The sequence below is a fragment of the Entelurus aequoreus genome, linkage group LG13 (assembly GCF_033978785.1).
Source record: "Entelurus aequoreus isolate RoL-2023_Sb linkage group LG13, RoL_Eaeq_v1.1, whole genome shotgun sequence".
In the NCBI taxonomy this organism is placed as follows: Eukaryota; Metazoa; Chordata; class Actinopteri; order Syngnathiformes; family Syngnathidae; genus Entelurus; species Entelurus aequoreus.
In genome coordinates, this window is record NC_084743.1 from 32,886,878 (window position 1) to 32,912,604 (window position 25,727).

General features: G+C 40.2%; 1 protein-coding gene across 1 annotated transcript in view; it reads left to right on the plus strand.

Moving 5' to 3' along the window:
- efnb2a (ephrin-B2a) overlaps positions 1-12,637 on the plus strand; it is a 71,289-nt gene extending 58,652 nt beyond the window's left edge. Inside the window, exons 4-5 of the mRNA XM_062067756.1 lie at positions 517-627; positions 5,916-12,637. Coding sequence (XP_061923740.1) covers positions 517-627; positions 5,916-6,322 — 518 coding nt within the window. The 3' untranslated portion in view covers positions 6,323-12,637. The remainder of the gene's footprint in view (positions 1-516; positions 628-5,915) is intronic.
- Positions 12,638-25,727: the final 13,090 nt, after the last annotated feature.

The following is a 25,727-nucleotide window of genomic DNA, read 5'->3' on the forward strand; positions in this document are numbered from 1 at the left end:
AGAGTTCCCTCAGGAAAATAAAAATTCCAGCAGCAGTGTACATAATTGAGATCGAATTTAGTAAAAAGTAAATAATGGGGGTAAAAATGGAAAAAAAATGGAAAAATATTACAATAAGAATTTAAAAAAAAAAGGCAACAATGAGAATAACAACATAACAGTAAAATTAGAATATAACAAGAGAAACTAGGCAGTACTGACCATGTTATGAAAAAGTATTGCACTGTCATTGTTTTGCATCCCCCGTCATCCTAGTACCCCGATTGGGTGGAATGGTCCATATAGTTGACAATAATAAAGTTAAAAGTAAAAGTACCAATGATTGTCACACACACACTAGGTGTGGTGAAATCTGTCCTCTGCATTTGACCCATCCCCTTGATCACCCCCTGGGAGGTGAGGGGAGCAGTGAACAGCAGCGGTGGCCACGCCTGGGAATCATTTTGTTGATGCGATTGTGACGTGAAAAGGTGCATCATCCATACAACTTAATGTCTGTGTATCTTGTATTTTTAGACCCTTCAGACCCCGTTTCACCCAAAGACAACCCCACCAAGGTGCCCAACTCTCCTAAACAGCCAGACAGCAAGGACACCCCAAAAAACAATGAAGTTCTGGAGAAGCCAGGTGAGATCATATGCTGTCTTCTACGCTAGCTATTACTACCTGCTTCCAAGGACTTTAAAACGCATCGTCATGGCTGTCCCACCCCATTTAGTGCACAGCCTAACGGTCTTGAAACGTTTATTATTCAACCAAATCATTTGCAATGCTATCGTATAAACTACGCCTTGTCAGCTGCTGGCAGGAGCATATGGGCGTCCGTGCAGATGAGTCGATGTTTTGGACTACGCTGCCATCTTCTATCAACACTCATGTCAGTGCTGTGGCAGATAAAGCACTTTTAGTGCCTCAAGAGATCGGCATAGAACAGGGAAACCAGGGAGCACCTGTTCAATGACGGTAATAGCACACCTCGCCTTCTGTGCTGAATAAAAAAACAGTAGTAGGAGACAGAACAAACACGTGGAAGTGATGTTCCACATCGGTGGTTCTTAAACTTTACCACCACAAAAAAAACTTGGCTTCCCAAGTGCCACCATAATGACCAATATTAAACTACAGTAGCATAGTAGGCCTAAGTATTCATTGAAAACAAAGCAGGTGTTTTATTTAACAAGTATATTTAATATTTTTGGCCACTGAAACGTTACACACAGTTTGAACAGTAACACTTTGTTAGAATATAGAAAAAATAAAACATTGCACTTTAATCAAGTGATTATTTTGGTGTGCTACGACTAGTGGTACTCGCACCACAGTTTGAGAATCCCTGTTCTACATCGTTGACTGATACATTTAAATGCATCTTGAAATACAAGTTGTCTATACCAGTGCTTTTCAACCACAGTGCATCGGCACACTAATGTGACGTGAGATACAGTCTGGTGTGCCGGGGGAGATTATGTAATTTCACCTATTTGGGTTAAAAATAATTTTTTGCAAATCAGTAATTATAATCTGCAAATAATGTGTCGTTGTTGAGTGTCGGTGCTCTCTAGAGCTAGGCAGAGTAACCGTGTAATACTCTTCCATATCAGTAGGTGGCAGCAGGTAGCTAATTGCTTTGTAGATGTCGGGAAAATGGTTTGTCGTGATCACAATATGCGGGAGGCAGCGTGTAGGTAAGAAGGCATCTAACACTTAAACTAAAAATAAACAAAAGGCGAGTGCGGACAAATACTGCGGCATGGTCATGCCGGACCTTCAGAAGGCCTTTGACACCGTTAACCACGCTATACTGTTGGATAAGCTCAGAGCAATTGGATTTAACAAAACCTCATGGAGCTGGATGCAATCTTACTTGGAGGGGAGGGAGCAGGTGGTAGAGGTGAACGGCACCGTGTCCCCACCCCCCCTCTTGGTGAGCTGTGGAGTCCCCCAAGGCAGTATATTGGGACCTTTACTGTTCCTAATATACATAAACGACATGTCATCGGCATGCGACTGTGAATTGTTTTTGTTTGCGGATGACTCTGCCTTGCTGGTATCCGGCAAGGACAAGTCACAGGTGGAGAAAATCCTCAGGGCTGAGCTCTGTAGAACTTGCACCTGGCTCGCTGACAACAAGCTATCCATACTCTTGGGTAAAACAGAATCCATCCTGTTTGGGTCCCACATCAAACTTAAGAAAGTCAATGACTTCACTATAAAAGTAGGTGACATTGTTATCACCAGGAAAGATGAGGTCACCTACCTAGGTTCCATTCTAGAGGCTAACCTTTCCTGTGATAAAATGGCAACCAAGGTAATCAAAAAGGTTAACCAACGAACGAGATTTCTCTACAGAATTTCCTCTCTGGTCAACAAAAGCACCTTGAGGATTCTGGCGGGAACTCTCGTTCAACCCTTTTTCGATTACGCATGCACCTCCTGGTACCCCAGCACCTCCAAAACCCTCAAATCTAAACTCCAAACATCTCAGAACAAGCTAGTCAGGTTACTTCTAGACCTCCACCCCAGATCCCATCTCACTCCTACCCACTTCTCTAAAGTGGGCTGGCTCAAGGTGGAGGACAGAGTTAAACAACTTGCACTGAGCCTAGTCTATAAAATCCGCTACACCTCCCTGATACCGAAGTACATGTCAAACTACTTCCTTAACGTAAATGACCGCCATAACCACAACACCAGGGGGTGCTCCACTAACCAAACAAAGGTCTTAACTCATTCTCTTTCTATGCCACATCAATGTGGAATGCGCTCCCAACAGGTATAAAAGAAAGGGCATCTCTATCCTCCTTCAAAACCGCAATAAAAGTTCACCTCCAGGCAGCTACAACCCTAAACTAACACCCTCCCCGGATTGCTTATAATCAAATGTAAACAATCAAATGCAGATACTTTTTCTTTTTCTTATGCCTTCTGATCTCTCTCTCTCTCTCTCTCTCTCTCTCTCTCTCTCTCTCTCTCTCTCTCTCTCTCTCTCTCTCCTCTCTCTCTCTCTCTCTCTCTCTCTCTCTCTCTCTCTCCCTCTCTCTCTATGTCCACTACTTGATGTCCATACCCCCCCCCCCACACCTCTGATTGTAAATAATGTAAATAATTCAATGTGATTATCTTGTGTGATGACTGTATTATGATGATAGTATATATGATAGTATATATCTGTATCATGAATCAATTTAAGTGGACCCCGACTTAAACAAGTTGAAAAACTTATTCGGGTGTTACCATTTAGTGGTCAATTGTACAGAATATGTATTTCACTGTGCAACCTACTAATAAAAGTCTCAATCAATCAATCAAAATGCCGGTAAGTGCCGCTAAGAAAAGGCATTGAAGCTTAGGGAAGGCTATGCAAAACGAAACTAAAACCGAACTGGCTGCAAAGTAAACATAAACAGAATGTTGGACGACAGCAAAGACTTACAGCATGTGGAGCAGAGACGGCTTCCACAAAGAACATCCGTACATGACATGACAATCAACAATGTCAACACAAAAAAAGATAAGCAACGACTTAATTGTTCTTGATTGCTAAAACAAAGCAGGTGCGGGGAATAGCGCTCCAAAAAAGACATGAAACTGCGACAGGAAAATCACAACAAAACAGGAAAAGCCACCAAATAGGAGCGCAAGACAAGAACTAAAACACTATACACGGGAAGACACCAAAAAACTCAAAATAAGTCACAGTGTGATGTGAAGTGAATTATATTTATATGGCGCTTTTCTCTAGTGACTCAAAGCGCTTTACATAGTGAAACCCAATATCTAAGTTACATTTAAACCAGTGTGGGTGGCACTGGGAGCAGGTGGGTAAAGTGTCCTGCCCAAGGACACAACGTCAGTAACTAGGATGGCGGAAGCAGGAATCGAACCCGGAACCCTCAAGTTGCTGGCACGGCCACTCTACCAACCGAGCTATGCCGCCTCATGACAGGCCATGAGAGTACACCTACTTTGAGACAATAGCTATAGTGATGCATGGTTGGTTATGGTTTAAATTAATGTCCAACAATTACGACAACAACTTTTTATTGTCTACTGAGTTTTATTTTGTAATGATTTCTGCTGGTGGTATGCCTCCGGATTTTTTCAAAGAATAAAAATGCACCTTGGCTCAAAAAAGGTTGAAAAACACTGGTCTATACTATATGTACACGAGACGACAGTAAATATTCATTAAGTCAAAAAATCTAATTAGAATAATCCATTTGAATTTATTGCAATTGCAAAGTAAGTGGATCAATTTTCTTGCCACTTAGAGTAAATGTGGAGAAAAAAAGTCCCTTTCACCTAACTGTCAACTTCTTGTTCTGCCTTGGTCACCACTAACCCCAAACTGCAAGGTGCAGAGTCACCGTGCGGCCCAAAAAATTACCTTCGAAAAATACATTTGTAATAAAATAATGAGCGAATTTTAAAATGTGTTTTTTAATCAATATCATGACGTTACAAAAATAGATATTGCATGATATCACAAATAGATATTGTATCGTCAAAAAAAGTATTGCGATATATTGCCATATTGATATTTTTTCCCACCCCTGATGTTGCCCCAGTTTTCGTATACTACCTTGGTTGACGTACGACCAAACATTCATTGCATCGTAGCAGACTCGTCTGTGTGAACATGTATTATTCCACCGAATTGAGTGCCCTAACAAAGAATCCCACGCGTTGGTGACTCAGTCCCCACTTGTTTGTTTACAGATGCGCCGGTTACTGATCAGTATCACCCTATTTCCGTGAAAAATTACTTGATTGACCATCACAATTGTAGATCACAAAAAAACAATCACCTCCGGCTGACACTGTATTTATTTTTAGTCTAGCTAACTGGGTATGTTCAGAGCCGAACCCTCAGAAAAAAACACGCAAATGTCTCGTATGTGTTCCTAATCTGTGGTAGATCTGTGACAATTTAATGAGGATTAAATGGTTAGTATTACTGTTTCTAACAACATTTTTTGTAAAACTGTAATGATAAACTCACAGACTGTTGATACTGCTCATTTACTGTAGAATCAGGCTAGCACGTTAATTACTAGCTGGCGTAAATGCTAACATGAAAACAAAAGACATTAATGTCTTTCCCCATTACGAACGTCGTACCATAATCTAAATTTGTAAAAACCCGAAATTATATTAAATTGTGTAAATTGAACCTACAGACTGTGCTCGCTTAACAGAGTGATAGATTTATACTCAATCTATCCATCCTTTATCATTAACATTTTAACAAATTAAAATGGAAAACGACAAACATATGGTACAAACATATGGTAGATTACGATTACCGTTGTATTAATGATAAACTGCAGTGAAATTCATGATGGTTAGTACTACCATTCCAAACGTTAATTAGCGTGATTGATTATTGTACTTCGATAAACTCACGGCACGTGATACTGCTCATTTCCTGACCGCTAGCTAGCAGCTAGTGCACTGATCACTAGCTAACATCTAGCGCAGCTCGCCGCCAGCGTCACCAATCGCTAGCTGGTAACTAGCATGCTTAAACGTTGGCTACCTTTATAATCAAATAAAATTTAAAACCTTTACAAAGTAATACGGAAGATAAACATTTAAACACTCAAATAAAAATAATACGACTGTACAATATTAAATGTTTCTTCTGCAAGGGAAAGTATATTGTGTGCCAATTTAATCAGTTATTTTTTTAATGAAACTTGGTGAGAATATTTTTAGTGTGTGTATGAGCACTTATTGAAGATACTTTTGGTCACAACTGTGATATGAAATGTATTTTAATCCACAAGTGGGTCTGGGCTCTTGTGTGTGTTAGAGCGTCACAAACAGTGTCTTGTACCAGAAACATGATCTGGTAAAGAAACACATTTACTGTCATGTGTCGACTCTCATGTTTCTGTTCTGTGTCTTGTCAGGTGTCGCGTCCAGAGAAAGTGAACAAAACAACACTGGTGGGAAGTCATCCAATTTCATCGGTTCCGGGGTGGCCATTTTTGTCAGCATTGCCTCCGGCAGCGTCATCTTTATCATCATCATCATCATGCTGGTCCTCCTGCTGCTCAAATACCGGCGGCGTCACCGCAAGCACTCGCCACAGCACGCGGCTACGTTGTCCCTGAGTACTCTGGCCACGCCAAAGCGAGGCGGCAGCGGCGGAAACAATAATGGCTCCGAGCCCAGCGACATCATCATCCCGCTCAGGACTGCTGACAGCGTCTTCTGCCCCCACTACGAGAAGGTCAGTGGCGATTACGGCCACCCAGTCTACATAGTCCAAGAAATGCCGCCGCAGAGCCCTGCCAACATCTATTACAAAGTCTGAAGAGGAACTCTGAAAGCAAGAGACAGGAACAATACCAGAGAAAGGAGGGACCAGGTCTTGGTTTCAGCTGCCACCATGACTCCCTCGCTCTTTCTCTCCCATTCTGCCAACTCCTCTCCTCTATGTTGTCGATATTTTCTTTGTGAAAGGTTGCTGATACCAATTTCTTTTGGTATCTCCACAGTCCAGCTGAGTTGGCAGAGGTTGGAGAAATTGCTGCTGTTGCCACTGCTGATACTTTACCAGGTCTTTAGGGAGCGGAAAGGCTTAACGTTTTCCCTTTCTGGTTTGTGGATGTGGCCAACATGTAGGGGACCTTAGAGGTATGCAAGTGTTTTGTTTTTTTAACCCCTGTGCTAGGATGCGACAGAAATACGGCTGTAGGGACGCAAACGAGTCCGCCAGAGAGGCTAGGAAACTGGGATGTGGGATGACCATGTTGGCATGACTTAGTCTGAAGAGGCTGGGTTTGATCCTCAGTTTAAGTATCCTTAATGCTGCGTCATCAGCAGGGGAATGGTGTGAGCTGTCGGCTGTGGAAGTGAAAGCCAATTCACGTTGCTCTCTCTCGAGCTTCACTGGCTGCAAAGACTACTTGGATGTCCCAGGTGAACAAGGAAAGGGGATACGTTCTTGCACTCTGGGACTTTCTTGACTGACTCACCACCTCCACGTTGTTTTTAATACGGATTACACCGTTTCTCCTGTCGCTACACACCTGTTACTTGAAAGTTTTTCAAGAAAAATGCATCCCATCATGTGTCAAAATGTACAGTGTAGCCACAAAGTCTCTTTACAATTAAAAAAATGTCTTACAAAAGCAATTGATGAGATTTGTTTATCAGATTTTGTCTACGTACGGCAGTAGTGATCAAAGTTTTTCTTCACATCAAACCTTTCCCGATTGGAATCATGGTTCGTTGGACCGGAAGACCACTCACCTGAGCTTCTTTATGGGGTTTTGTTAAAGATATCAAGTATGGAACAAAGAAACGACACATCAAGGACCTGAAGCCAAACATCACTGAAACGCCATTGACTAGGCTATGTTACAGCAAACATGATACCGTCTAGTCCTTTCAAAGTTGCAATTCTTAGTCGAAAAGCTGGAGGCGAAGTTTTCCAGTGAGTCAACTCACCGAGCTACAAAGACATTGGCTATTTAGCTTGTTAGCTTCCATTGTCGCTATTAAACAATGGAGATTAAAGAAAGACATAGTGTGTTATTGGAGCTGAACCTAACCTAATCAGTTTTATTCTCGAAAATCCCCTAAAAAAAATAATGGTAAATGGGTTATACTTGTATAGCGCTTTTCTACCTTCAAGGTACTCAAAGCGCTTTGACACTATTTCCACATTCACCCACACACACTGATGGTGGGAGCTGCCATGCAACCACCCTAACCACGATCCATCAGCAGCAAGGGTGAAGTGTCTTGCTCAAGGACAAAACGGACGTGACGTGGTTGGTAGAAGGTGGGGATTGAACTAGGATCCCTCAGGTTGCTGGCACGGCCACTCTCCCAACCGTGCCACGCTGACCCCGTACTACAAGGGCCGCAAGGCCATGACGCGAGGTTAGATTTTTGGGAGATGCACGTCAGGAGGATTCCCATGGCACACATAAACAATAAACCAGGCAAAATGGTCACAATGCTTCAATTTATAATCATTCACAGAGATATGTCTAATCATTTGCTTTTGTGATAAATGTGTCAAATTGTAAAGAGACTTTTGAGTGTTGCGCTTGATCTGAAGTCTGGTTTGAACTAGGTTTGATTCATTCCACGCAAGCACATCATTTTCTGTGTAACATTCAAACACAAGCGGAGTAACAAAGTCCTTGTAGAAAGAGCGGACGCCTTTATAAATATAGAGCAGCACTTTTAACACCGTTTTGGTACCTCTTCACAGCAGTCCGCAGACAGGCAGCGATACAGAAAACTGGTCTATCATGGTCTCTTTGGAACCGGAGCTCGTGGCGGGAAAGCGTTAAGGGCAATAAGGAATCCAGTTTGCCTTAACAGTCGCATTTTCTTTTTTTTTTAATCTTCAGGTGAAGAAAGGCTGAGATAGGGTCAAAGATAGTAAAGCTGCGTGAAACAGCTCTCGGTACTGTAAAGTTTACCCTAGGGATCCGAGGGCGCTAATAAGCATGACCTGTGCTCACCTGTTGTTTTAGACATACTCTCAGGCTTTGTCCACACGAACACGGATATATACAAAAGAAAAGAAAAATCATATTTTTCTATCCGTTTTGACCGTCCAGGGTGAACATTTTCAAGAACTCTGGCGCCAGGGTTTTGTGTATTAGATGGTTAAAACAAAGCTTGTGAAAAAACGTGCGACATTGCCTCATGTATTTTAATGTTATTTCACACCGGAATACGAGTACGAATTTAGGAGGCTTGTCAGAAAGAGATGTGTACAAGATAAATGGCATTTTTCTCTAGATTTACCAGGTCTACAGTGATAATCGTGGTATCAAAGCTAAGGGAAGGCTTTGATGGTTAAAAATGTACACATCTTTGCTATTGGATTAGAGTAAATAACTTGTTCAGTGAGCTTTAGTGTATGAGGAAAGATCGTTGGAAGGGCTTAGTGTTAGCTTTAAAACCCTGTTAAAATACTGTTTTGTTTTCTGAACTCATTCGTGACATATGCGGTCTTGGACTGCTTTTTTGCTTTCCATATTTGCCCAATTGTTAGTGCTTGTGGATTAAATTGTTTTCTGTTTTTAGAAAATTGGTTTGGTCGAGCCATTAGCCAACCTTTGTTGTTTGTCTGTCTCGTAGCAGTTTGCATAACAACACAAATGCTACCACACTACCCGCTGTACTTGGGTCTGGTGGTTTAAAAGTAATTAGTGAATGATTCAGGACGACAGGGGTTTTGACAGCGAGATTGTTAGAGACCAGTTGGCCAGCTGTTAGCGCTGCGGAGCTAGCTTGTCGACAACGCTGAAATAAACAGCAAATTTATTCGGAATCCTAAGAAAACAGGAAAATGTCGAACCAAAACAGCTCTCTTATCCAATATCAAAAATCCTTCACTGCTAAGTTTCAAACATGATAGAAAGTGACACAAAGTTTCTGCAAAAACTAGTCAAAGGAAGTTTGTTGTAAGTGATCGCTAACGTCTATGAACAGAGGCATTAAAATACTCAAACAATTCAGCCATGGCCAGCCTTTAGAGATTTGTTGAAAGTGGGGAAAATGTGTGTTTTTTTTTTTTAAATATCCGTGTTGGTGAGGACATGGCCTTACTTTGTCAGTGTTGTTCCATCTCTATTGTCATTTTCCACGTTTTTGGGTTTTGTGATTTGACTCCATTGATGTACATTTTACAGACTAATATGAGAATTTATTTATAACGGACACTACAGCACAGACGGTGGCACGGACAAGAGGGTAATATTTATACATAGATTATGGTATCAGCGCACATTATGCAACCTAGATGTTTTATTATTTGATATAATCTCGAGTCCTGTGATTTCACAAGCTCTCCGGAGGAAGCAGGGCTAGGTGGGGCATCAGGGACCCTTGGCTCTTCTGGAGCAGAGTAGCTGTGTCTCCTCATCTCGCTCAGTGTAGCAGTCCCCAAAGCATACTTCACACACAACCCTTCATGTTTCCTGTGCATGTGCGTACGTGTATGTGACTGTTCAGGTTTTCGGACAGTTCTGAATATCTTCATCTTTTTTTTAGCGATTACGAGTGTATGCTAGCCCATCTTGTCATTTTCTCATAAAGAACATCAAATTTCACCCAAAAGCCAAGCCTAGAAAAATGAGGTTTGTGCCTCTAAGAGGCTACAAAATCTGCAAATATGCAATTGTTATTTATTTTTTTAATCAATACTGATATTTAAAAAAAAAAAACTTATGGAAAGTGTTCTTAACCACTGAACGATGTTTCAAAAGACACAATACAAAGTATGTCAGAACAGGATTGTTGTTAGCTTTATCCCCCCCACCCCACAACTGATAGTATTATTTCAACCCATAAGAACCCACAACACTTGAAATGTCCTAACATGGTCCGTTCAGCTTTGCCCCCAAGTGACGTATAGGACACATTGGTGGTTGTCATGTGACTATCATGGCTTCCCCAAAATAGCAGTGTGACCAGCTCATTTCCAAAATTATATTTATAACTATAGGGTGTCGTATTTTACAGTTCAACTACTTTTACAATATTTATTGAATGAATTCCTAGAAAACAAGCAAGAAAACATCACTATCTGGCTGTCAGCCTTAACATTTGCTGAACCTTGGCGTGATCTATTTGTCACAATTGCAAAAACTCTAATACGACACTCAATAAATATCACTGATTCAAATATTTTGAGGAATACATGTTCTTTGTTTCTAAGTAAAATTGTGGTATTGGGCACATACAAGTGTCAAGTTATTTTCAAATAAATAATACATCTAACTTGTGTGACATCTATTACATTTATTACTAGTATACAAAAATAATTACAATATATACCTTACAATAAATAGTTTACTTTTAAGGCTGCAATCTCCCTGAAAAGCCTGATTGTTATTATCCTTTCCAACAGTTTTTGCGTGTTAAAACAATTGTATACTAATTCACTCAAACCTGAATCTTTTGGAATCATTTCTCAAGCGTAAAAAAACAGAATACCGTAAATAATTGTATTTTGGCTGGTTTAGTTTATTATTTACTTTTAGCTTATTGATACAGTAGGAAGGGGATTCATATAACCTAATTTGTTGCGGTTTACCTGACACATGACATGACAAACTTTAACCTGCGGATGGCAATAGTGTTAAATATCTTAGAATGTGTTTTGTGTCAATTCCGACTTCGACTACAGCGTCAGTTGCTATGTAGGGTGGCACTTTCCATCATTTTCAGAAGACTGCATTGCAAAATGACCACCTCTTCCTCTCAGAGTAATCCATCCAGGAATGGGGCCAAATTAATCCCTTTCCTACTGTACATTACTTTAATCTTTTTCTGATGTAACCATAAGCGGAAACAAGTTTATATCAAGCCTTCTGTCATTCAATAATTACATTTTTGATTTTCATAGTAATATGAGACAACGTGCATTCCTTTTAGGATAATTACGGGACACATACTTTTGTTTCCAAATATGAAATGTTTTTCAAGGGACCGTTGGCAACCCTATTTACATGATACTTACCAAAAAAAATATCCCCCATAACTTTCTATTAAACAGAAATGGGACTGGGTTCTTATGGGTTACATTTTGCGGTTTTGCATTCGTACGAAAGATGAGCTTTTATAATGTCTGACACAGAACTAGAATTTACACATGTTGAGAAAAACACACACATACGACACACAATTGGTTTTGTTGCCGTATCACCGCAGCGAAATATGACAATCTTATTTGTTTCTTCGAATCTGGTGTTTCTTTTTTTTTTTGCTTGACTAACACTCTCCCGACATTGACCAATTTTGGTTTAACGTCGTACGAAAAGCCGCTGAGAGGCCTGAGAGTCTAACAGCAAGCAGGTCAAAAAAAGCACGTCAGGTTCCTGTAAAAAAAAAAAAAAAAAAAGCCTTGCTCGTATGGTCAGCCCTTTGGTCACTCGACACAGTAATTTTGCACCATCCTTCTGTAGGTAATAAACTGTAAATACATTCATGTTTGCATTGTATATGGATCCTGGGTTGTTACAATAGCCTTATTCACATTTTTAGGAAATTACATGGGAAAATGTTCAGAAAAAAATTGAACACACTTCAGTGAGACAGAGCATACTACTTTTTTGGTAAATAGCTTGTAAATATCGATGAGGACACAAAAAAACATTTTTATAAATCAAATGTTTTGTATACAATTTGAATTTTTTGCTATGTATTTTAGCTAGCGCTCAATGGAACTCCCCACTTCCTTCCCTTTTGCACTGATTCTGTGGTAATTTGGTTAAACAAAAAAAAAAAAAACAAGCAAAAATTTGCCAAACTGACTGCTGCATATTTGTGCCATAAGTGTGTACCATAAATATTTATTGAACTAGTTTCTTTTTGGTTCCATTTGGGATTTAATTTCAGTCCAGTTTGTAAGTAACACAGTATTATATTTGCATTGTTTTGTTTTCTGTCTTCCAACCTTGGTTTCTTTTGTTTACTTTCCCGTCGTGTTTACTGGGTGGCTGTTGTCCCTTCCTGTTAAGAAAGGTTGTGAAAGACGGAGTCAGCGTTCAAAATCTGAAACGAGTTCAAAGTGAGGATATACTGTATAACACACATTCCACCAGTCTGTTACAAACTGAAAACGTTTTTTTCAATAAAATGTTTTTCCTATGGACATGCTCTCTGCTCGTTTTTCTTGTAAACTCACCTAAAACACCTCGCTCTAATTCAATAATTTGGTTTTATGTAAATAAATGTCTACTGTATTCTGTGGCGGGTGGTGCATTTGGTACTTTGACCTTCTGTCACCTCCCAATTATAGCAACCATCAGTAATATACAAAAACACATTTGAATGATATGTGACATTATTGAGGATGGATACCATTACTACTATGGCAAGAACCACTTATTAACTCTTCCAATACACTTAATCAAACACATTCACTTAAAAGCCTACTGAAATTAATTTTTAAAATTGAAACGGGGATAGCAGATCCATTCTATGTGTCATACTTGATCATTTCGCGATATTGCCATATTTTTGCTGAAAGGATTTAGTAGAGAACATCGACGATAAAGTTCGCAACTTTTGGTCGCTGATAAAAAAAGCCTTGCCTGTACCGAAAGTAGCGTGACGTCGCAGGTTGAAAGGCTCCTCACATTTCCCCATTGTTTACACCAGCAGCGAGAGCGATTCGGACCGAGAAAGCAACGATTAACCCATTAATTTGAGCCAGGATGAAAGATTCATGGATGAGGAACGTGAGAGTGAAGGTCTAGAGTGCAGTGCAGGACGTATCTTTTTTCGCTCTGACCGTAACTTAGGTACAAGGGTTCATTGGATTCCACACTTTCTCCTTTTTCTATTGTGGATCACGGATTTGTATTTTAAACCACCTCGGACAATATATCATCCTGAAAATGAGAGTCCAGAACGCGAAATGGACATTCACAGTGACTTTTATCTCCACGACAATACATCGGTGAAGCACTTTAGCTACGGAGCTAACGTGATAGCATCGTGCTTGAATGCAGATAGAAACAAAAGAAATAAGCCCCTGACTGGAAGGATAGACAGAAGATCAACAATACTACTATCAGGAGACACAGAACCAAACACTGGACCTGTAACTACACGGTTAATGCTGTGCCGCCTGTCGAAGCCTAGCAATGCTGTTGCTAACGACGCCATTGAAGCTAACTTAGCTACGGGACATCTCAGAGCTATGATAAAAACATTAGCGCTCCACCTACGCCAGCCCTCATCTGCTCATCAACACCCGTGCTCACCTGCGTTCCAGCGATCGACGGCGCGACGAAGGACTTCACCCGATCATCGATGCGGTCGGCGGCTAGCGTCGGATAGCGCGTCTGCTATCCAACTCAAAGTCCTCCTGGTTGTGTTGCTGCAGCCGGCCGCTAATACACCGATCCCGCCTACAGCTTTCTTCTTGGCAGTCTTCATTGTTCATTAAACTAATTGCAAAAGATTCACCAACACAGATGTCCAGAATACTGTGGAATTTTGTGATGAAAACAGAGCTGTTTGTATTGGGATACAATGTGTCCGAATACTTCCGCTTCAACCATTGACGTCACGCGCATACGTCATCATACATAGACGTTTTCAAGCGGAAGTTTCCCAGGAAATTTAAAATTGCACTTTATAAATTAATCCGGCCGTATTGGCATGTGTTGCAATGTTAAGATTTCATCATTGATGTATAAACTATCAGACTGCGTGGTCAGTAGTAGTGGGTTTCAGTAGGCCTTTAAATGGTACAATAACTCGTTTTTACATTTCTGCTTGTAACTTTGAGCACTAAGTAACTTTGGCCTCGGTCAAATGTAAAAAGAAGGGATATTAATCTTACAACACACGACCTAATTCGATTCAGAGACGATTTGATACCTAAACAATTCTTGATTCAAACCGATTCTCACAATATATTATTTGCTTTAGAAACTATACTATAACCTTTTCAAAACTGGTTACAAAAGCTCCTCTTGGCTGCTGATGTATGACATACTCATGCAGCGAGAAAGCGCGGAGATGCCCTAATTAACCATCTGGAAAAATGTATTTCTGAGAATTGTGAACTGATACAGAATTATAATGGACATGAATCGCGATTCAGATGAAAATAAAAATTTTCTGATACCCAAACAAACAACCATCAATATTTTCAATTAATTTTCTAACATAACAACAACATAAACAACAGAAATTTAACATTTCATACTGAGTATTTATAGACAAAATCCATGTATTACCAGCAGGATCGTACTTCTCATAAGCGCTGGTCTGGAAGTAGCAAACAAACCTTGTCCAGGGCCGAAATAAGCTGGTTGGCCCCGGGGTTGGTCTACTTCGTCTTGTGAAGTCTAGGGCTTCCCGGAAAAGCACGCATGCAGGCCGTGAGAGGCCTTACTAAAATCTGATTGGTTAAAGAAACAGCCTTATTGCCGTTATAGTTGAAGTGACATTGGGCCAGAACTCCTTATTCCAAAGGCCTTGGGAAGACTATATTGACATGGCAACATATAGAGCCTGAAACCTGATTGGGCAAAACATCTAACACACATACAGGTACTGGAAGCAGCACAGCCAAAAGACACGCTAACAAATATAATTTTTTAATTTATGGCACTTATGGTAGTATTTAGACCAGGGTTATCCAAACTAAAGCCCATAATCGATTTCTATTTGACCCGTGGGATGTCTCAAAATGTATTTTATTATTTATATTTTATATATTTTAATAACTCTATGATGTGTTCCTCTGCGCCGAATAGCTCATAGTTAAGCAATCCTCAGTATTGTCAGTCTGCGAATGATATTCAGAAAGTGCATAATAGCATAAATATATATACACTGTATTGCCAAAAGTATTTGGCCACGTGCCTTGACTCACATATGAACATGATGTGCCATCCCATTCCTAACCCATAGGGTTCAATATGATGTCGGTCCACCTTTTGCAGCTATTACAGCTTCAACTCTTCTGGGAAGGCTGTCCACAAGGTTGCGTAGTGTGTTTATAGGAATTTTCAACCATTCTTCCAAAAGCGCATTGGTGAGGTCACACACTGATGTTGGTCGAGAAGGCCTGGCTCTCAGTCTCCGTTCTAATTAAACCCAAAGGTGTTCTATCGGGTTCAGGTCAGGACTCTGCGCAGGCCAGTCAAATTCATCAGATTGCCAGATGGAAAATGCGTCTCCACTGCTCTAGAGTCTAGTGGCGACGTGCTTTAGATAGATAGATAGATAGATAGATAGATAGATAGATAGTACTTTATTGATTCCTTCTGGAGAGTTCCCTCAGGAAAATGATTAAAAAGCACTGCATCCTACACTTTGCATTGGACTTGGTGATGTATGGCTTAGATACAGCTGCTCGGCCATGGAACCCATTCCATGAAGCTCTCTGCGTACTGTACGTCAGTGTACCCCAACCGTTTTGTAGCTGGGGACCGGTCAACGCTTGAAAATTTGGAGGGTGGGGGGGATTTTTTATCAATTTTTTTCATAAAGAAATACAATCATGTGTGCTTACGGACTGTATCCCTGCAGACTGTATTGATCTATATCAGGGGTCACCAACCTTTTTGACACCAAGGGCTACTTCTTGGGTACTGATTAATGCGAAGGGCTACCAGTTAGATACACACTTAAATAAATTGCCAGAAGTAGCCAATTTGCTCAATTTACCTTTAACTCTGTTATTATGAATAATTAATGATATTTATCTTTGTGGAAACACTGATCATCTTAATGATTTCTCACAATAAATATATATAGAAACAGATAAATATCAATATGCAACACTTTATTTTTATATTTTCTCTAAGTGCACATTTTTCAAATTGAACATTTTCAAATGATCACTTCTAAGACAGTCTTGTGAAATCACAATATCCCATTTTAACTAGCTAGCCACTAACATTTTTTAACAAATCATGAATTACTTTTCACCATGTTTGTACAAATAATAACTCATGTAAAATACAAAAGTAAACTCTCCAATTTTTAAATAATGTCACACTTTGAACTGGACACCAAATCTGTTATCTGTTTCTTTGTCAGTTAGTGGGAAGCCTGGCATTGCATGCTGTTAACTAGTGTGTTGTACTCTGGTGTGTAACTTGACACTGCAACTCTGAGTGAGTCTTGCAGATGTGCATCAGTGAGGCGTGTTCTGTGTTTGAAAGGTTTTGTACAAAGAGTATGAATATGGGGGCCTGAAACTTCTCAACCTTGAAGCTATGTGTCTGTCTTTAAAAGCATCAATTGTTCCAAAGATGTATTTAAACATTGAGTGGTACACAAATGTCCTGTTGGACAAAAAACATGTACTGTATCAAAAGAAATTGTATCCTTTTTTACAAGTGATCCCCTCCCAGAGAGTCTGCTGGGAAACATGGCGGGGTTCATAAAGGAAACAATCCACTCATAGTGGTGTTTTCAATTTTATGTGCCAGAAAAAAGAGACGATATTTTGCAGCAGTTAATATGGATGAACTCTAATATTGTAATAGATGGAAAGCCTTTCTTTTGGAAAAATATGTTTGAAAGAGGAATCATTTTTGTCAATGATATTATCAATGAGAATGGTAAAATTATGAAGTATGATGAATTTAGAGCTATGTATGGTGATGCTTGCTCAAGCTTTTCATTTTATCAACTAACTGGAGTAATTGGGAAAAGATGGAAACAAATAATTAATTATGGAACTACTAAATTATTAGTTTGTAAACCTCTAATAAGAAATTCTAGTTAGCAAAAAGGAACTAAAATAAATAGAAAAATATATAATTTTTATTTAATAAAGAAATCTTTGAAGGCTGCCTCATACAACACAAATGGAAAATGGGAGGACTTTTTTGACTGCCCGTTGCCATGGGATGCCATATTCAAACTAATCTATAAAACCACTATCGATGTGCAAAATCATTATTTTCAAATTAAAATTATTTATAACTTCTTACCCACAGGGAAAATGTTAAAATGATGGAATATGACAGAGTCAGATGATTGCCGATTTTGTTGTCAGGAGCCTGAATCCACCCTGCATTTGTTTTGGTATTGTCATATTGTGTCTTTGTTTTGGGTGGAAGTTGAAAAAATGGGTTTAAGGATTGGTTTGTTTATGAAGCTTAATGTGGTTTCTGTTATTTTAGGAGAGTTCATTGACAATCATGATTTAGTCAATTTAATTATAGTACTCTGTAAAATGTTTATTTTTAAGGCCAAAAACAGATATTCACTTAGTATTACTTTCTTTAAAACATTTATTCAGTATTTTCTAACTTTAGAAAGTTACATGGTTGAAAACGATAATGATGCCAAAAAACATAAAAAAAAGATGAGAAGTCCTCAAAGGCTTATTTTGAAAGTATAATTATGTTTATAGATTATATGATATCTGTTGTTGTGTTTCCTAATTTGAGTGACCTGGACATAATCTGGACTGTACATAAATGCTTATTTTGAAAATGTAATTTTGTTTATAAATTATATGCAATCTGTTGTGTTCCCTAATTTTTTTCTGTGTACATGAATGAAGGTGTGTGTTGCTGAGTCCGACTTGGACATTATCTGGACTGGGCCTGGTTTAAAAAACCCTTTAAACAAATCTAATTTCATTGACAACCTGGTCTGTTGAAGATAAGGCCCTTTTTAAAAAATAAAATAAAATAAGATAAATAAATAAAAAACATTTTCTTGGATAAAAAAGAAAGTAAAACAATATAAAAATAATTACATAAAAATAGTAATTAATGAAAATGTTAGTGGACCAGCAGCCTATACAATCATGTGTGCTTCAGGGACTGTGTCCCTTGCAGATGTGTTGTCTATGTTGTTGGAACCAGAATATTGGTAGCAGAAACAAATAACCCCTTTTGTGTGAGTGGATGAGTGTGCATGGGGGAGGTTGTTTGGGTTGATGCACTGATTGAAAGTGTATCTTGTGTTTTTTCTATGTAGATTTAATTTAAAAAATAAAAATTAAAAAAAAAAAAAAAAATTTTTTTTTTTTAGAACAGGCCCGCGGGCGACTCATCTGGTCCTTACGGGCGACCTGTTGCCTGCGGGCACCGCGTTGGTGACCCCTGCTTTAGACAGTCAACACATTCTGTAGACAGGTTGGCACGACTTAATCAATCAATCAATCAATCAATGTTTATTTATATAGCCCTAAATCACAAGTGTCTCAAAGGGCTGTACAAGCCACAACGACATCCTCGGTACAGAGCCCACATACGGGCAAGGAAAAACTCACCCCAGTGGGACGTCGGTGAATGACTATGAGAAACCTTGGAGAGGACCGCATATGTGGGTAACCCCCCCCCCCCTCTATAATATTCACTTTTGTCCCACAACTGGTCCATTCAATGGCACAAAATACAAGAGAATTGAAAATGAGCGGACATTCTTAAAAGACAAGAAATATAGGTCAAGAGGTCAGAAATTCTACGACATACCCTCCTTCCAGGGTCTTAAGACCCTGGACTAAAACAATTTCTGACAACCTGGTCTGTTGAAGATAAGGCCCTTTTTTAAAAAATAAAATAAAATAAGATAAATAAATAAAAAACATTTTCTTGGATAAAAAAGAAAGTAAAACAATATAAAAATAATTACATAAAAATAGTAATTAATGAAAATGTTAGTGGACCAGCAGCCTATACAATCATGTGTGCTTCAGGGACTGTGTCCCTTGCAGATGTGTTGTCTATGTTGTGGGAACCAGAATATTGGTAGCAGAAACAAATAACCCCTTTTGTGTGAGTGGATGAGTGTGCATGGGGGAGGTTGTTTGGGTTGATGCACTGATTGAAAGTGTATCTTGTGTTTTTTCTATGTAGATTTAATTTAAAAAAAAAATATATATATATATATATTATTATTTTTTATTTTATTTTTATTTTTATTTTTTTTTAGAACAGGCCCGCGGGCGACTCATCTGGTCCTTACGGGCGACTTGGTGACCCCTGATCTATATTGATATATAATGTATATATTGTGTTTTTTATGTTGATTTAATAAAAAAAACAAAAACATTTTTTTTTTAATTTCTTGCGCGGCCCGGTACCAATCGGGCCCGGTGGTTGGGGACCACTGCTGTACGTGGTCTAATTGGAAGGTCACATGAAGTTTGGAGCTCTGTAGTAACTGACTGTGCAGAAGAAAGTCGGCGACCTCTTTGCATCCGCTGACCCCTCTCTGTCAGTTTACGTGGCCTACCACTTCATGGCTGAGTTGCTGTTGTTCCCAAACTCTTCCATTTTCTTATAATAAAGCCGACAGTTGACTTTGGAATATTTAGAAGGGAGGAAATTTCACGACTGGATTTGTTGCACAGGTGGCATCCTATGACAGTTCCACGCTGGAAATCACTGAGCTCCTGAGAGCGACCCATTCTTTCACAAATGTTTGTAGAAACAGTCTCCATGCCTAAGTGCTTGATTGTATACACCTGTGGCCGGTCCAAGTGATTAGGACACCCGATTCTGATCTTTTGGATGGGTGGCCAAATACTTTTGGCAATATAGCGTATGTAGCAATCCAAACAATCTCTCTCAGCCATGGTTCGAATAGAATAATGAACCACACATCGTGTCAAAACCAACACACATGTGCCACACAAAGAAACATGCCCACTGAACCATGTGGACACCATAACCATTTCTAAGCTCCACACACATGTCTTACTTACACCCATGCAACATCACTCCAAAGCAAGCAACCTTTTTCTTTGTTTTTGCAGTTTTTGCTCCACTTCTCTGGTCTCTTTTACCAGAGAATAACTATTAAACATTGGACAGTCCTCTGCCAAACTTTTTTCACCTGTTCTCATTGATCCAGAATGTTACGCAGAGAGTCTTACCAGATGAGCAGCATCAGCTCTCTATGGACTTTGCCGGGAGACGCCGCAGACAGGGAAAACAAGCAGACGCGCTTGTTAGACTGAGGCAGCAGGGATTACGCACTGCGCCTTGGTCCATGCACCTGACGAGTGTCCTCTCCCTGGCTAATAAGAGGGACGAACTGCGGCTGTTAAACAACAGAAACTTGAATTTCTACAGATCCGCCCCCCTGTGTTTTACTAAGGCATGTCCACACAAACACGGATACTTAATAACCTGTACTTTTGTCTTTTAAAAACGCAGACTTTTGCAAATGGTGGCCAAAGTGTAGAGTTCCAAAACTCTCCGCTTAGCGTATGCGTGTACACGTCACAAACGGAGACTTGTGATGACGTCACTGTTGTACGCTGTCATTTCCAAAGCTCAACAACATTGCCTTGCTGGCTTTAAACACACTATAAGAGGTCTTACTGTATGTTTGAACGTAAACATGCTGCGATTTTCACTCATCAAAATGGGCTTTGCGACACTCCCGCCAGTGCTAATGACAGTCAGCTGTTTTGGATACGATCGCTGTCAAACCTCCAGTTGATGGGGCAACTTTGACAAGCAAGACTTTTTGCTCTGTGTCCTAAGAAAGGTGCAACATTACCGTATGTTTTAGTCCTCATTTAACAACAAATCATGAAGTTAAAGGCCTACTGAAATAAATTTGTTTTATTTAAACGGGAATAGCAGATCCATTCTATGTGTCATACTTGATCATTTTGCGATATTGCCATATTTTTGCTGAAAGGATTTAGTAGAGAAAATCGACGATAAAGTTCGCAACTTTTGCTCGCTGATAAAAAAAGCCTTGCCTGTACCGGAAGTAGCGTGACGTCACAGGAGGTAGTATTCCTCACAATTCCCCGTTGTTTACAATGGAGCGAGAGAGATTCGGAGCGACAAAGCGACGATTACCCCATTAATTTGAGCGAGGATGAAAGATTTGTGGATGAGGAGCGTTAGAGTGAATGACTAGAGAGGCAGTGAAGGACATATCTTTTTTCGCTCTGACCGTAACTTAGGTACAAGCTGGCTCATTGGATTCCACACTCTCTCCTTTTTCTATTGTAGATCACGGATTTGTATTTTAAACCACCTCGGATACTATATCCTCTTGAAAATGAGAGTCGAGAACGCGAAATGGACATTCACAGTAACTTTTATATCCACGACAATACATCGGTGAAACACTTAGCTACTGAGCTAACGTGATAGCATCGTTCTCAAATGCAGATAGAAACAAAATACATAAATCCCTGACTGGAAGGATAGACAGAAGATCAACAATACTATTAAACCATGGACATGTAACTACGCGGTTAATAATTCTCAGCCTGGCAAAGCTTAACAATGCTTTTGCTAACGACGCTGAAGCTAACTTAGCAACATAGCAACCGGACCTCAGAGCTATGATAAAAACATTAGCGCTCCACCTACGCCAGCCAGCCCTCATCTGCTCATCAACACCCGTGCTCACCTGCGTTCCAGCGATCGATGGCACGATGAAGGACTTCACCCGATCATCCGTGCGGTTGGCACCTAGCATCGGCTAGGCTTCTGCTATCCAAGTAAGTAGTCCTTGTTGTGTTGCTACAGCCAGCCGCTAATACACCGATCCCACCTACAACGTTCTTCTTTGCAGCCTCCATTGTTCATTAAACAAATTGCAAAAGATTCACCAACACAGATGTCCAGAATACTGTGGAATTATGAGATGAAAACAGAGCTGTTTGTATTGGATTCAACGGGCTCCGAATACTTCCGTTGCCGTCGTGACGTCACACGCATACGTCATATCCAAAGGAGTTTTTCAACCGGAAGTTTAGCGGGACATTTAAAATTGCACTTTATAAGTTAACCTGGCCGTATTGGCATGCAATGTTAAGATTTCATCATTGATATATAAACTATCAGACTGCGTGGTCGGTAGTAGTGGGTTTCAGTAGGCCTTTAACTTACATGTGTTGCTTCCAGTGGCGTGCGGTGAGGTTAATGTCTGGTGAGGCACGACTGCATCATCACAGTCAGATTTACAAACATATGAACCTGCAGTGCAGGTGTACCTAATGTTGTGTCCATGCGGTCGTTCGCGGCTCCTGCAGCGCGAGCATTGTTGTTTTTGCACTTTTTGGCTTCTTGTTAAGTTACTTTTTTTGGGTGGATTCGGTCTTGCACGTGGAGGGTTTGGGTGTGGGCTTTGGTTGGTGTGACCGCGGCGCTCCCGTCCGGCGGTGCATTCTGCGGCGGAGATGCTTGGCACCAGGAGGCGGGGTTATGAGACGAGCCTCCAGTTTTATGATCGCTCAGCACAAGAAATACGTTACACACATACAGTTGTTGACAAAATACACTGTACATTATATACCTCAGCTAACTAAACTATGGAAATGTATAATATAATTCATATAGCAATACGGTCTCACTGCACAGCAGGCCAGCAGTTAGCCGAGTCATTGCGCACAATCCATGTTGAGGCACAAATCAGTGACGTGCCTCAACTGGCTGCTGATCACCGCACCGTCTCTTCTCAGTATTTAAACGGCAAATGTGAAAATAAAAATGAAAATAATCTAAAACTAGTGAAGTTAAATGGAAAATAACTTTAGTATAATCACTGGATACACATAACAATTAAATTTTTGTTTTTTTCTTTTTACTTTTTTTTTTCTTTCCATGATGGCAGGTGAGGCCGTGCCTCCCCTGCCTCTAGTGACGGCACGCCACTGGTTGCTTCCATTTTTGTAGATGGTGCAACCGTGCAAATGCTCAAAAAGTGACCCAGCAACTAATGATGTTAAAGACAATATACACTTCATTGCACATGTACTATGTCACTATATCCATGATTAAATGCTTTATAATTCCATGAGAGTTTTGGAATGGCAGACCCACGTCCCTGTGCTTTATATAGGCACTTAAACATGCAAAAGGGCTCGTTAGTGCGTGCTGATTTTAGAAATAATGTACACTTCACTGCACATGTAATACATCACCATGTTGCTAAACATGTTAGAATTCCATCAGTGTTGGGTTTCAGCAGCACAGGCGTGCATGCATGCTTTAAACACCGTGTATGTGCAGGCTGGTTTTAAAGATAATGTACATGTCAATATTGTACGTCTAGTACAGGGGTGCCCAAACTTTTACTGCAGGCGAGCTACTTTTCAATTGACCAAGTCAAGGGGATCTACCTCATTCATATACCTGTATATAATTTATAAGATCACCTTCTACCATCCTAGTCACGTCCGTTGTGTCCTTGGGCAAGACACTTCACCCTTGCTCCTGATGGCTGCTGGTTAGCGCCTTGCATGGCAGCTCCCGCCATCAGTGTGTGAATGTGTGTGTGAATGTGTGTGTGAATGGGTGAATGTGGAAATACTGTCAAAGCGCTTTGAGTACCTTGAAGGTAGAAAAGCGCTATACACGTATAATCCATTTATCATTATTTATTTATTTATGAAAGAGATGTTTTTGTTAACAAGTTAAAGGTGTTTAATGATAATACAAGCATGTTTTTTATTTCATGAAGACAAGAATATACTGTAAGTTGGTGTATTACCTGATTCTGATGACAGTAGTGATGATAACGTCCGCAGTTTCAAATGGAGGAGAAAAAAAGCCCTCCTTTCTGTCCAATACCACATGAAAGTGGTTGGTTTTTGGCATCTTATTTGTCCAGCTTCCATACTCGTTTTTATACACTTTACAAGAAATACATTGGCGGTGAACTCCGTAGCTTGCTAGATGGTGCACGCCAGCTTTCTGAGACTCTTATTTTGTTGGCGCAGGCAGGATGAAGCAGTGCTTTTATTGTGAAGATAGGAGCTGTGCAGTCGGTTTTTAAAGTTTTGGCGGCAAGTACGGCACGAGAGTCTGTTGAAATAAAAAGTGTTTCTCGCCTTCCTGTCGGTCATTTTTTCTTAATAATGAGCTCGCAGCAGCCGGAGTCATCTCACAAGACCATTGGGTGCCGTGAATGTCAATCAAGTGATGAAAGTGACATCTTGGTGAAGATTGATGTTTGTACATTTTTAAGTCTATTTTTTAATGCCTGTGTGGCGATCGACTGACACACCCTGTGCGATCGACCGGTAGCTCGCGAACAACGTAATGAGCACCCCTGGTCTAGTACATCAAAATAAACATAATAGAGGTGTAATGCCACCAAGTCACATATTGTTGCTTTTTTCAGGTTTCTGATTGGACAAAATGTGAATGACAGCAGGTGTATGCGTTTGTGTGTAGACATAGACAGTTTTGAAGCTACACTTGTGTGGATGGAGATTGTTTTAACCTTAAATATGCGCTTTTGAAACTCTCCGTGTTCGTGTGGACATGGCCTAAGACCTGGCTCAGTGACACATTCCGGAAAGTTCACTACACCTACCAGACTTTCAGCTCCTCAGAGTGGATCGGATAAAAGAGCTCTCAGGGAAGACGAGGGGAGGCGGAATATGCTTCTACATAAACAAAGGTTGGTGCACAGATGCCACAGAGTTGAAGCAGACGTGTATCCCACATGTGGGGAGTTTTTTTGTATTACTGTAAACCAGTTTATTTACTGCGGGAGCTAGCCTCCTTTATTATGGTCGGTGTTTACATTTCACCTCAGGCCTCCTTAACAGAGGCGTTAAAGCACCTGGCTGACAATTTTTCATATGTGGACAAAAAAACATCCTCACTCCCTACTCATCCTTCTGGGGGATTTTAACAGAGCAAATTTAATACACTGGACCACTGCTACACAGTAATAAAGGACTCGTATTACGCTCTGTTACCCATGCAGCTTTAGGACTCTCTGATCACTGTCTAATTCACCTCATCCCGACCTAAAGGCAGAAGTTAAGAACTGCTAAGCCTGGAGTAAGGACTTAAAGAGATGGCCAAAGGAATCAAAGCTGCAGTTCAGGCCTGCTTTGATTGTACCGATTGGAGTGTATTTGAAGTTGCATCAGAAAATCTTAATTAGCTCACTGACACTGTGACATCATACATCAGCTTCTGTGAGGACATGTGTGTGAAGACCGCGACCTTCTGCACATACAACAACACGCCCTGGTTTACATCTCATCATAGGAAGCTGATTTAGGCCAAGGAGAACAGAAGTGGGGACTGGGTCCTGTTCAAGCAGACCAGGAACAAACTGATGAAGTAGATTAGGGTAGCTAAGAGGAGCTACACTGAAACGCTAAAACAAAGCTTTTTAGCGAATGACCCCTTAGCAGTTTGGAAAGGCCTGCAAGAGGTCACCAACTACAGAAAACCCACACTCCGATCTGCAGTTAACAATAGAAGAGCTTCTATTGCAGGTTTTCACAACTATTTCCCGGCCCATCAACA